The following is a 13,377-nucleotide window of genomic DNA, read 5'->3' as shown; positions in this document are numbered from 1 at the left end:
AATTCCTGTAAACCCACACATGCCTGCCAGGACTAGTGTGGATTCCTTAAAAATGGCAACTACAAACATGGTGCTAGTACGATATTTACACAATTAGATAAGAGGCAAGAATGCAAGTCTTGCCAGGTTTCAAAATAGGGTAAATCCATGGATGTGGAAATATCACACCTATGCTCTGTTTATGATGTTCCTTGTGCAAGTAAGCCCTTCACATATAATTGACATGTAGGGCCTACTCTTCCAGTGGCATTTAACCCTCCACAACATGGTAGTATAACAGCAAAGGGGAGACATACTATTGGGTAAACATAGGAACTTTTATTTTGCTCTATAATACATGATAACCTTAAGAGGAAGAGACCTTCCAAAACGTATTGACTGAGGTAATGTGGACAATCGATAAATACAGACAAGTAATTGGTATGTTTGTAAGTTTGTTGGTGTCATGGTATGTAATGTGGTCCTCTGGATGGTTGGTTTACTTCTTCCATTCCTTGTTCTCATAGTCCCATTTGGCTGAGAAGCCCTCCACGGGGTTGATCCTCATGTCCAGCATCCTCTGCACCTCCTTCTCTTTCCATTCTGACTCAAAGGTGGGGGGGACAGGTCCGTACACTGCAGCGAGACAGACAGCTTGTTAGGCTCTGCCTCAAAGTTCACCCATGAACATATATTCTTTAACAGTCTGTATTGAACATTTATCTACCAAGGTAATCATTATTGAGAACATTGTTTCACAATAACAACCTGGTTGCTTGTCAGTTATGCCAATTATGGTTGAGGCAATACAATGGCAGAGAAGACACGCAACCCATGTATTTGAAGGGGCACTGATGGCCAAATACAGTATTTTCAATTATGTCATAAATAACATCTTGTATATCTATCTCATTGAGAAAGAATGCTGACGTATGGCTTTTAGGTGGGTGGAGAAACCATTAACATCAACGTACACCTAACAAAAATATAAACGCAACATGTAAAGTGTTGGTCCCATGTTTCATGAGCTGAAATATCCCAGAAATGTTCCACAAAAAGCTTATTTTGCTCAAATTTTGTGCACAAATTTGTTAACAGGCCTATTAGCGAGTATTTTTCCTTTGCCAAGATCATCCTCCACCTGACAGATGTGGCATATCAAGAAGCTGATCAAAGAGCATGATCATTAAACAGGTGCACCTTGTGCTGGGGGACAATAAAAGGCCACTAAAATGTGCAGTTGTGTCACACAACATAATGCCACAGATGTCTCAAGTTGAGGGAGCGTTCAATTGTCATGCTGACTGCAGGAAGGTCCACCAGAGCTGTTGCTAGAGAATTGAATGTTCATTTCTACACCATAAGCTGCCTCCAACGTTGTTTTAGAGAATTTGTCAGTACGTCCAACTGGCCTCACAACCATAGATCATGGGTTACCACGCCAGCCCAGGACCTCCACATCCGGCTTCTTCACCTGCAGGATCATCTGAGGGTGGGTGGGGGATGCTGAGGAGTATATCTGTCTGGAATAAAGCTCTTTCCTGGGGAAAAACTAATTCTGATTGGCTGGGCCTGGGTCCCCAGTGAGTGGGCCTATGCCCTCCAAGGCCCAGCCATGGCTCCACCCCTACCCAGTCATGTGAAATCAATAGATTAGGGCCTCATTTATTTATTTCAATTGACTGATTTCCTTATTTGAACTGTAACTCAGTAAAATCTTTGAAATTGTTGCATGTTGCGTTGATATTTTTTCAGTATATTACAACTGAATGATCACAGACTCCATCCACAATAAAATGTTCCCTTTCCTTTTCTTATTAGAAGACATACCAAACTTCCTCTGCCATAGGACAACCAGTCCTGTCATGCCAATAAAGAAGAACATTCCTGCGATAACTGATTTCCACTCCTTTGTGCCCTCGTTCATCTCTGCGAAGCTCTGCTTGAAGCTAATGCGGTACACTGTGGGTAAAGAGAAAATGCAAGACTTGTTAGATAACATTTAACACAGCCTAACGGGTAGGGATGTGCATCTCTCCTTACAAGCACGATTCAATATGCATCTAGATACATGGGCTCCGAAACAGGAACGATATTTTTAGTTTGAAACGATTTGATGTGATTCAATTTAATTAGTGGAATGAATCAAGGCGATTAACAATGATGGCATGAACACATTCATTTTCCATTCTAACTTAATATCTGATAGTGATGGCGCTCAGGAGCTGAGTTGGATCTGACTGAGCTGACTCCTAAGCTGAGTGAACGAACCATCGTTGCTGTATGATAGAAAAGTATTTCTGCCGTGTGTGTGTAATGTAATGTGTGAGTTGATCCATAGACTGAGCATCTACCACTATCTGATTACGGGGGGCAATTTATGTTTTGTCCCCACACTGCTATAACTTGTCATATACCAGATACATTTTGAGCTAGTAAAATGTATATATTTTTCTTAAGAAATGAGATTTGACATACATAGCCAATTAATATAACACAGCTTTGGATTTCACCTGCCTCAAAAGTGAATGGTTTTGACCGTTTGGAACCAGAGGTGATCTATTCTCCCATTCTGACCAGTGCAGCTGGCAAAAATGATTGCTGTCCTTGTTATGAAAATTACACCTTTACCCTGTTCAAGTATAAATGTCCAAATCCAAACAGAACTAACAAAAATATTTTGTACGCTGAACCTGGCAATCGAAAAAAAAAAACAATCAGCAAGATGTGAGTTATGTCCACACAGCTATACAGCTTCACCAGTAAAACTATTTTCTACAGCGCATTTGGTAACACAAACCAGGTTTCCATCCAACCTTTCAATGCAAGTAAAGTACCTGTCGGAACCCAAAAAATGTATGCCATGCCTGATGGAAAATTTGCGGTAAACTTTCCAAATGTCAAAAAACACGCTAGACAAGGTGGGATCCTTTAGTGTCTGTAAATTAATTATGCTTGAAATGTCGGTGGAAACGCTTTAATGAGGAAATATTGATATAATAACCAGCATATCGAAGTAAACTTGGAGTCACGCAATGACATGTGATCCTCCCACATTAGGAAAACAAGCAGTTTATTAGGATACAGATGAAATAAGTTGTGAACTTCACAGGGTGTTTAATGTGCAGGTGATGAGCTTAATGCTCCTTTCCAATAAATAGAGGGTCTTATTCTGGTGACATGATCGTTGCCGCTTGGCTGCCGTGACAAAAATAATTTCGCTTTTGTCCACAATAATCTCATGTAGGCTATACCCACACTGTGTCTGTGACCTGATGGCTACAGCGCACGTGCCAATTCCAGAGTGGACACACGTTATAAAGCAACATTTTGTGTGAGAAAACCATCAGTAGAGCTGAAAATGCAGTGGAAACCCACATAACTTGTATTTTCTATTCGGTACATGGAAATTGAACCACAAGCGCTATTTTTATGTGCACTACGTCATCAACCTTTTATCCTCAACAAGTCAATTTAATGGAAAAATGAGTTAAGAAATTGTGCATATTGTTTTTATGCACAATTGAGAATATTCGCATGAAAATCTGTCACCAATTGGACGGAAGCCTAGCTAAATGACATCGGTTGTCCCTCAATTAATAAAACCTATTTAATATTGCAAAAGCCATTTTAAAAACATGTTAATGCTGAAGGTGCTGTACAGATGTTGCATACGAATATTAGAACAGGGATAGGGTAGCCCTACCTCTCGTTGGCGCAAGTAGCTGAGTCTCCCGCACTGCACACATAGTTATCTGACTTGCAGATCGATATCACATGCAGTTACATGCATAAAAGTTTGATAGGATGAAGGAGAGGACGCATCATTTCAAACAAATGAGGTATTTTCAGAATAAGGCAACAAAAAAAACCAGCATAATAAATGTTAGTGAACTGGCGATTCATAACATTTTAATTGTTTTCTTACCGATGCATGCTACATATGGATTGGTTTGGGCTCCCACGGACAGATGCACTCACATCTTAAACATTTGAACCGGGGACTGACGCGTATCGGTGAATCATTATATCCCTACTAACAGAACAGATAGGCAAACAATACTTCTGCCTTGTTTTGAGTAAGCAACAAAACTGACAGATGTCAAGTATTCAACAACAAAGGTAAAAACCACTTACATGCAATCTTCTCCTCATTGGAGAGTGTGGCCCAGGAGCCCTTCTCCTTCTCCTTTAAGGACTTCTGCACTGCGCTCAGCTCTGTCACAAACTGGACGTCTGGGAGGGGGTTCTCCCGCCTGTCAAAGTAGGCTGGGAGAGCGTAGTCATCTACCTTGGCAACACCTGCAGGAAACTCACCATGTTACTACATAGGACTGACACACACAACCAATAAATACATGTATTCAAACCTGCATGGGACCTGCTTATCAAATATGTGCATACGCGAATACATACTGTGTGCCTTTGGGAGCCGCATAACTGCCTTTTCAGTTTATCTAAAAAACTTAAATATCTTATTCTACAATAAGCGTGTATTGTCTGATTACTGTACATCTCCAAACCATGCTGCAGGTGGTGTATTTTATCCATTGTTGACAATTGTTCGTGTGCCAACTTTTTAGTGGTAGGTACAATTTACAGAGGGTGGTTTTAAAGGTCCATACCATGAAGGTCAAGTATGTGGTGTGTACTGCCAACATAGTCACTCACCATGTGCCCCACGTACACAGATTGATGTGGAAATGGCACGTTTGCCAACAAGGCTAAGAGCTCTGGTGGCCAGCATTCTGAAAGAAAATAACATGTATGAGAAAACCCTTGATGAAAAATGAATATTGCTAGCTACTACTCTAACAAAACATTACTGACCAACGAATCACAAAGAAGTTATTCTGATGACATGAAACTATAGCCTAGCGGCTAGCCATTAGGTCTTTGTAAAATAGTGTGATTAGTTTTATTCTTAGTCAATTACATTTATAGAAAAATAGCAACTGTTCAACAAGAATTTATGAAAGTGCACGCATCCCTAATCTGACATTTAGCAACTAGTTATGGTCACTGCTCAAGCACACATAGCTAGCAACCAGTTTTTGTAAAAAATAAAATCTAAGAAACAGAACTGTCAAAAAAAGAGGAAAAACTAGCTAGCTACGTTAACCTAGATAAAGTTACCTAGCTAAAGTTACCTAGCTAAAATGTCTATGCTAAAAAGTTGCCTAGCAAACTAAATATAGCTAGCCATCGTTCGATTTAGCCATCAATCTGCAGTGGACATTTCAAGCTTATATTAACCATACGTTTCAATGGTAACATCAGACAGGCTAATAGATACAGTGAGGGGAAAAAAGTATTTGATCCCCTGCTGATTTAGTATGTTTGCCCACTTACAAAGAAATGATCAGTCTATAATTTTAATGGTAGGTTTATTTGAACAGTGAGAGACAGAATAACAACAACAAAAAATCCAGAAAAACGCATGTCAAAAATGTTATAAATGATTTGCATTTTAATGAGGGAAATAAGTATTTTACCCCCCTCTCAATCAGAAAGATTTCTGGCTCCCAGGTGTCTTTTAGACAGGTAAAGAGCTGAGATTAGGAGCACACTCTTAAAGGGAGTTCTCCTAATCTCAGCTTGTTACCTGTAAAACAGACACCTGTCCACAGAAGCAATCAATCAATCAGATTCCAAACTCTCCACCATGGCCAAGACCAAAGAGCGCTCCAAGGATGTCAGGGACAAGATTGTAGACCTACACAAGGCTGGAATGGGCTACAAGACCATCGCCAAGCAGCTTGGTGAGAAGGTGACAACAGTTGGTGCGATTATTCGCAAATGGAAGAAACACAAAAGAACTGTCAATCTCCCTTGGCCTGGGGCTCCATGCAAGATCTCACCTCGTGGAGTTGCAATGATCAAGAGAACGGTGAGGAATCAGCCCAGAACTACACGGGAGGATCTTGTCAATGATCTCAAGGCAGCTGGGACCATAGTCACCAAGAAAACAATTGGTAACACTACGCGGTGAAGGACTGAAATCCTGCAGCGCCCGCAAGGTCCCCCTGCTCAAGAAAGCACATATACATGCCCGTCTGAAGTTTGCCAATGAACATCTGAATGATTCAGGGGACAACTGGGTGAAAGTGTTGTGGTCAGATGTGACCAAAATGGAGCTCTTTGGCATCAACTCAACTCGCCGTGTTTGGAGGAGGAGGAATGCTGCCTATGACCCCAAGAACACCATCCCCACCATCAAACATGGAGGTGGAAACATTATGCTTTGGGGGTGTTTTTCTTCTAAGGGGACAGGACAACTTCACCGCATCAAAGGGACGATGGACAGGGCCATGTACTGTCAAATCTTGGGTGAGAACCTCCTTCCCTCAGCCAGGGCATTGAAAATGGGTCGTTGATGGGTATTCCAGCATGACAATGACCCAAAGCACACGGCCAAGGCAACAAAGGAGTGGCTCAAGAAGAAGCACATTAAGGTCATGGAGTGGCCTAGCCAGTCTCCAGACCTTAATCCCATAAAAAAAAATCTGTGGAGGGAGCTGAAGGTTCGAGTTGTCAAACGTCAGCCTCGAAACTAGAGGTCGACCGATTAATCGGAATGGCCGATTAATTAGGGCTGATTTCAAGTTTTCGTAACAATCGGTAATCGGTATTTTTTGCCACTGATTTTTTTTAAACCTTTATTTAACTAGGCAAGTCAGTTAAAGAACACATTCTTACTTTCAATGACGGCCGAGGAACGGTGGGTTAACTGCCTTGTTCAGGGGCAGAACGACAGATTTTTACCTTGTCAGCTTGGGGATGCAACCTTACGTTAACTAGCCCAACACTCTAACCACCTGCTTTACGTTTCCAAGGTAAGTTGCTAGCTAGCATTAAATGTATCTTATAAAAAAACAAGCAATTATAAACACTAGTTAACTACACATGGTTGATGATATTACTAGTTTATCTAGTCTGTCCTGCTTTGCATATAATCGATGTGGTGCGCATTCGCGAAAAAGGACTGTCTTTGCTCCGACGTGTACCTAACCATAAACATCAATGTCTTTCTTAAAATCAATACACAAGTATATATTTTTAAACCTGCATATTTAGTTAATATTGCCTGCTAACATGAATTTCTTTTAACTAGGGAAAATGTGTCACTTCTCTTGCAAACAGAGTCAGGGTATATGCAGCAGTTTGGGCCACCTGGCTTGTTGCGAACTGTGAAGACTATTTCTTCCTAACAAAGACAGCAGACTTCGCCAAACGGGGATGATTTAACAAAAGCGCTTTTGCGAAAAAAAGCACAATCGTTGCACGACTGTGCCTAACCATAAACATCAATGCCTTTCTTAAAATCAATACACAGAAGTATATATTTTTAAACCTGCATATTTAGCTAAAAGAAATCCAGGTTAGCAGGCAATATTAACCAGGTGAAATTGTGTCAGTTCTCTTGCGTTCGTTGCACGCAGAATCAGGGTATACAGAATCTGGCTCGTTGCGAACTAATTTGCCAGAATTTTACGGAACTATGAAATAACATTTTAGGTTGTGCGATGTAACAGGAATATTTAGACTTATGGATGCCACCCATTAGATAAAATACGGAACGGTTCCGTATGTCACTGAAAGAATAATGTTTTCAAGATGATAGTTTCCGGATTTGACCATATTAATGACCTAAGGTTTATTATATTATAGTTAAGTCTATGATTTGATATTTGATAGAGCAGTCTGACTGAGCGGTGGTAGGCAGCAGCAGGCTCGTAATAGTCAAAGGTATATGGTTTAGAGAGAAATAGTCGACGCGTCATAATTCCTGTAATAACTTGCGGCTGAACTTGAAAGGGGTTCCTTCGTTATTTTACCGTTCATGTCTTCCATAGAGAATGTCTTGATCTACTTCAAATAAGGTCTGTGTTTTGTGCTTAAACCGCCTCGGCGTTTTGATACCCGTGTAAATCTCACTAGGTAACGTTTGTCAACATATTTTCATAAATCCACTCTACAAAAAAAATTAGCTTCGCTTATATTGATCAGTTATATCCTATGGATATCTACACAGTTATAAAATTGGCAAGGTGGTGTAAGCCTAAACCAAACACAGATCTTATTTTAAGTTAATCTAAAAATATCCTATGGAATAAATGACCATTTCTTACCATGCCCATTATTAAAATAGGATTTCCTGCATATAGAAATTACAGTTTTTGTTTTCAGCATTCATCACAGGTAACTTCAACTCTATTTTTATTATTCAAACCGTTGAGAGTATTTGTCTCCTAAGCAGACTCTTCAGTATCGTTGTCACTTCAGAGCTGTGTGTGTGTGTGTGTGTGTGTGTGTGTGTGTGTGTGTGTATATATAGACATAAAAAAAATCATAATAATAATTGGCCGATTAAAATCGGTATCGGTCTTTTTGGGCCTCCAATAATCGGTATCGGCGTTGAAAAATCATAATCGGTCGACCTCTACTCGAAACCTTAATGACTTTGAGAAGATCTGCAAAATCCCTCCTGAGATGTGTGCAAACCTGGTGGCCAACTACAAGAAACGCCTGACCTCTGATTGCCAACAAGGGTTCTGCCACCAAGTACTAAGTCATGTTTTGCAGAGGGGTCAAATACTTATTTCCCTCATTAAAATGCAAATCATTTTATAACATTTTTGACATGTGTTTTTCTGGATTTTTGTTGTTGTTATTCTGTCTCTCACTGTTCAAATAAACCTACCATTAAAATTATAGACTGATCATTTCTTTGTCAGTGGGCAAACGTACAAAATCAGCAGGGGATCAAATACTTTTTTCCCTCACTGTAGCTAGCTAACGTCTATGTTGAAAATAATGAGTTATATTCAACCTAAGCTAATGTTAGCTGAACTAGTACCTGGGCTTGAGGAGAGGATGAATATGATGAGATTTCCTCCAATTCCCAGGATCCTTCAGTTCAAAGTCCCATTAGCCAGCTCTGCAAACTTGAATGATGTCAAAATGCGTTCTGGACTCATCAAAATATGGAGTTTCGCAGAACTACTATCGTTATTATTGATGTTATGCATGGCATGCACTTACAAAAAAGGTCAACAAAATAGTTATTTTACTTTGACCTTTTTTGAAAGTACAAACCATGCGTAACGGCAGTAATGACAATAGTTGCTCTATGAAACCCCATATATTGTTGAGTACCGAACATTTTGACAGAACATTTGCAGAACTGGCTAATAGGACTTTGAATTGAAGGATCTGATCGTCTCCTCAAGCCCAGGTACTGGTTCAACCCAATGAAGTATATAAACCCTGGATTGCTGATTCTATGGCTGCAGTCCAAACACTTAAAATATAATTTATTTATAAAGCCCTTTTTACATCACCCGATGTCAAAGTGCTATACAGAAACCAAGCCTAAAACCCCAAACAGCAAGCAACGCAGATGTAAAAGGCGCACCCTATCCCCTCAAATATTAAGTGGAGACTTCTGATGACGTATCATGTCTGACGAGTATACACTTGCAGGGCAAGGGGCGAGGAATGATTTTTAAATGGACCACCCTTGCCCGGAGATTAGTCGCTCGTTCATCCTGCGATGATTGTGTTTTCAGCCACCGGTAGCTTGTGGGTGCTTTATATGCACTACAGTCAATTATGATTGCATGTCTACTTATATTAACTATATAAGTATTCATATACGCCTACTGTATGATAGCTAGCAAATGAATTAGCTAACTAAGCTGGAACTTCTGAAGGAAAATGTTATATTTCTACAAATTCTAAAAGCTAACCAAACAAAAGCATCATTACTTTTATGCGACATGTTTGTGTATTAGTAGCACAATTTCTAACCTTTTTACAATCGTTTTTTCTTACACTTGTATGTTCACTTCTCCATTGATGTTTTTAAGTTTTGGATGACTTTTCTTAGCAGAGGGGCTTACGTTGCGGTTGTAACGTTACATCCGCTAAGAAAAATCCGCCAAAACTTAATAACATCAATGGAGAAGTGAACATGCAAGTGGAAGTAAAACCAAATGTAAAAAGGTTAGAAATTGTGCTACTAATGTACATGATGGCACAAACACGTCTCGTAAAAGTAATGATGTTTTTGTTTGGTTAGCTTTTGGAAATTGTAGAAATAAAACATTTTCCTTTATCAGAAGTTCCAGCTAGGCAGGCTAACGTTAGTTAGCTAATTAATATGCTAGCTATCATACAGTAGGCGTATATTCATAATGATATAGTTAATATAAGTAGACATGGAATCATAATTGACTGTAGCGCATATAAAGCTGAAAACAATTATCGCAGGATGAACGAGTGACGAATTTCAGGGCAAGGGCGATCCATTTAAAAATCATTATTTTATTTTTTATTAACAACAAATCAATACAGGAAGTACATGTGGGAACACAAGTATATATCAAGAATATACAAAGGACAATTGGGCTAGTGGGTACAATATCACATCACACAAGGACCTTAAGGGACATACATACACTTAACAGCTTTTTTGTTAGTAGAGTATTTCATTGTCTTAAAATACAGTTCAATTTCTTTTTGTAAGGTAATAAAATGTGGTGTTTTGTTTGTAAATTTACATGTGTGAATATGAAATTTGGCCAAAAGAAAAATGAAATGAATTACATAAAAATGTTTCAGCTTATTTCTATCGTAGGTAAAGAATCCAAGCAGTACATCTCTCCACAATAGTGTAAGATCTTCATAAATGTGTTCAATTATAAATCTACTGATGTCTTGCCACAGTTTTCTTACATGAATATAATGCCAAAAAAGATGCAACACTGTTTCTGGGTGGTCATTACAAAAGGAACAATTTCAGTTGATATTTTCCTTAAACTTCTTCATATAGTGGTTGGCAGGATAATATTTATGAATAATTTTAAAGGAAACTTCCTTAATTTTGTTAACAAGTAGGTATGTGTGTGGCAACATCCAAACTTTTTTCCAACAGATATTATCAATAAATCCATTCCAAAAAGGCATGACATAAGGTATAGATTCAACATCCTGCTGAAACAAGGTTTGTATCGCTCTGTTAAATGGACCAAAAGAGAAACAAATCTTTCCTACTGATGAGTCAACAGGGTCAATGGAACGTAGGCTCTGAGGGTCAGGTCTTGACACGTTTCTGAATAATAAAGCAACACCTGAGGGAATATCATCTAAAACAATTGCAAAATCTTTAGGTGTTTCAGGGACCTTGTAAAGTGATAACAATTCCTTATAATTAAGTAAAAGACCCTCTGCATTTACCAGTTGGCTCACCAATAGTATATTATTTACCAGTTGGCTCACCAATAGGATGTTATTTCGGAACCAATATTCTAAAAACAAAAAAGTATTTTTATACAATATATCCCGATTATTCCATATATAATATCTGTGTAGAGAAAATGTATAAGCATAAATTAAGGACCATGACAAGAAAACCTGCCGATGAAAAGCAGAAAGTTTCAGTGGAACTTTGTCAATATTATAATTGCAAACCAACATGAAGTTAAGGCCACCAAAAGTAGAGAAGACATGACGAGGGAAAAAAATCCACATAGAAGTGGGTCTTCTTAGGAATTGTTTTATCCAATTGATCTTAAAAGTATTATTTAAGGTAGTAAAGTCCAGAAAATTCAGCCCACCATTCTCATAAGTGTTCATTACAACAGTTTTCCTAATTTAATGGGTACGGTTTCCCAACAGAAAGTTGAAAAGCATCTGGTCTATCTCCTTGCTTATTTTACCGTCAAGGTATAAAGATAGAGCGCCATATGTTAATCTAGAGATTCCTAATAACCAAGGCTGAAGGTCTCTTCCTTTTATAGATAAGTCCCTCTGTAGCCATTGATTTAACTTCTTCTGTGTTTTTTAAATAAGAGGGTTCAAATTTTGTAAGCATCTTCTGATCCTGACTTCTGATCCTTTGTAATGATTATGCCTAAATATGTAAGTTCTTCTTAACTGGAATACCATAATATGAAGGTGTCACACAATCTTGACAGCCATGAGTTCACATTTATTAATGTTAAGATACAATCCTTTTCCAAAGTGTCTGGTCTATATCACATTGATCGATATGGGAATTTGGTTAGCATCTTTCAGAAAAAGTGTAGTATCGTCAGCCAGGTGGCTTATAATAATTTATTTACCAGCTATGGAAATACCCTGTACAGGACTATTATTTAAAGAATTTGTATGAAGTTGGGTAATTAATAAAAACAGGTACGGAGAGATAGGACAACCTTGCCTAATTCCTCTTTAACTCAAATCTAGGTGAGGTGCCATATTTCAATTTGATAGAGCTGTTACCATTTGTATAGAGTCTTAATAGCCTTACAGAAAAAAAATCCCCATTTAAAAATCATTCCTTCCTCACCCTGCAAGTGTACACTCGTCAGACGTCATGATATGTCATCAAAAGTGTCCACTTAATATTTGAGGGCTGAGGGGATAATCTGTTTTAAGTGTTTGGACTGCAGCCTATGTAATGGTCATTGAGAGACAAAATTGTATGCGTTTAAGTATATTTGTTGTTGGACAGTAACATTAGTACTAAACAAATATATTAGGAAATTGTTTACTTCGCTCTCAATGTAAAAATATGCATGAAGATGTCTAATAGAATTAACGTGTCAAAAACGAATGGCGAAATTAAAAAAATGCATTTCTATTGCTTCCAAAAATCTGTGTTACAATTGAGGAGTACCAAGATGACTACGCAGTGATCTCAATACAGCGCCCCGTCAGGCATCCGGGGTTTATACACATCATTGGTTCAAACGTTAGTAGCTAGAAGGCTCACACTCAAACTAACGATGCTAATCATCGCTAACTGGCACAAGGTCAAATACATAGCAGACATCCAACATGCTATTCCTTGTGTAATATTCCTGCTCCGGTCTAAACTCCACAGTAACATTACAAATGACTATGAGGAGGAATACCCACAAAACATTATACTACATACAGGAAAAGGGCACCTTAACTAACGTTAGCTAGGATGCTAGCTAGCCTAGCCAACCATTGCATATTTGCCCCTTGTCTTGTCTGCCTCTTTTCAATGTCAATATCAATGTCAATCTCTTCACTCGGCTCTTTCGGAAACATTGTCAAATCCATTGCTGATTACACAGCAGACATGTAGCATGTTTATCTTCATTAAAAAAAACTATATAATATGTTCTATGATAGCTGTATATCAGACGTCTAATAATTTAGAAAATTCACCCGACATCTCTTACTTTTTCTCCTTTCGCCGACGCTCCAAAAACCATAAAGGAAGTGTGATTAACCGGAAATACGTGCATAGTGAGGGATTATGGGAAACTGTGGTAGGTCAAACGTAGTCACACTATTATATACATATTAAAATATGTTTGTAAAATAATGTGAGTGGTGATTCATTTAGCTGTGCAATTT

At 38.6% G+C, this 13,377-nt stretch overlaps 1 protein-coding gene across 1 annotated transcript; it reads right to left on the bottom strand.

Moving 5' to 3' along the window:
- Positions 1-296: 296 nt before the first annotated feature.
- cox4i1 (cytochrome c oxidase subunit 4I1) lies at positions 297-13,276 on the bottom strand. The gene is made up of 5 exons (XM_029721309.1): positions 13,200-13,276; positions 4,651-4,727; positions 4,117-4,281; positions 1,810-1,941; positions 297-615 (listed from the first exon to the last, which is right to left on the bottom strand). The coding sequence occupies exons 2-5, from the start codon at positions 4,724-4,726 to the stop codon at positions 479-481; spliced, it is 510 nt and encodes a 169-aa protein (XP_029577169.1). The 5' UTR covers position 4,727; positions 13,200-13,276; the 3' UTR covers positions 297-478.
- Positions 13,277-13,377: the final 101 nt, after the last annotated feature.

Source organism: Salmo trutta, chromosome 29 (assembly GCF_901001165.1).
Source record: "Salmo trutta chromosome 29, fSalTru1.1, whole genome shotgun sequence".
Lineage (NCBI taxonomy): Eukaryota > Metazoa > Chordata > Actinopteri > Salmoniformes > Salmonidae > Salmo > Salmo trutta.
This window is presented reverse-complemented; position numbering and strand designations above follow the sequence as displayed.

Excerpts from the sequence above, each read along its gene's own strand:
- cox4i1 (XM_029721309.1), bottom strand. The coding sequence starts at position 4,726 with ATGCTGGCCACCAGAGCTCTTAGCCTTGTTGGCAAACGTGCCATTTCC. Across the intron at positions 1,942-4,116 it reads CAATGAGGAGAAGATTGCAT|TGTACCGCATTAGCTTCAAG; the intron begins GTAAGTGGTTTT and ends CTTTACCCACAG. Across the intron at positions 616-1,809 it reads CCTATGGCAGAGGAAGTTTG|TGTACGGACCTGTCCCCCCC; the intron begins GTATGTCTTCTA and ends GTCTCGCTGCAG.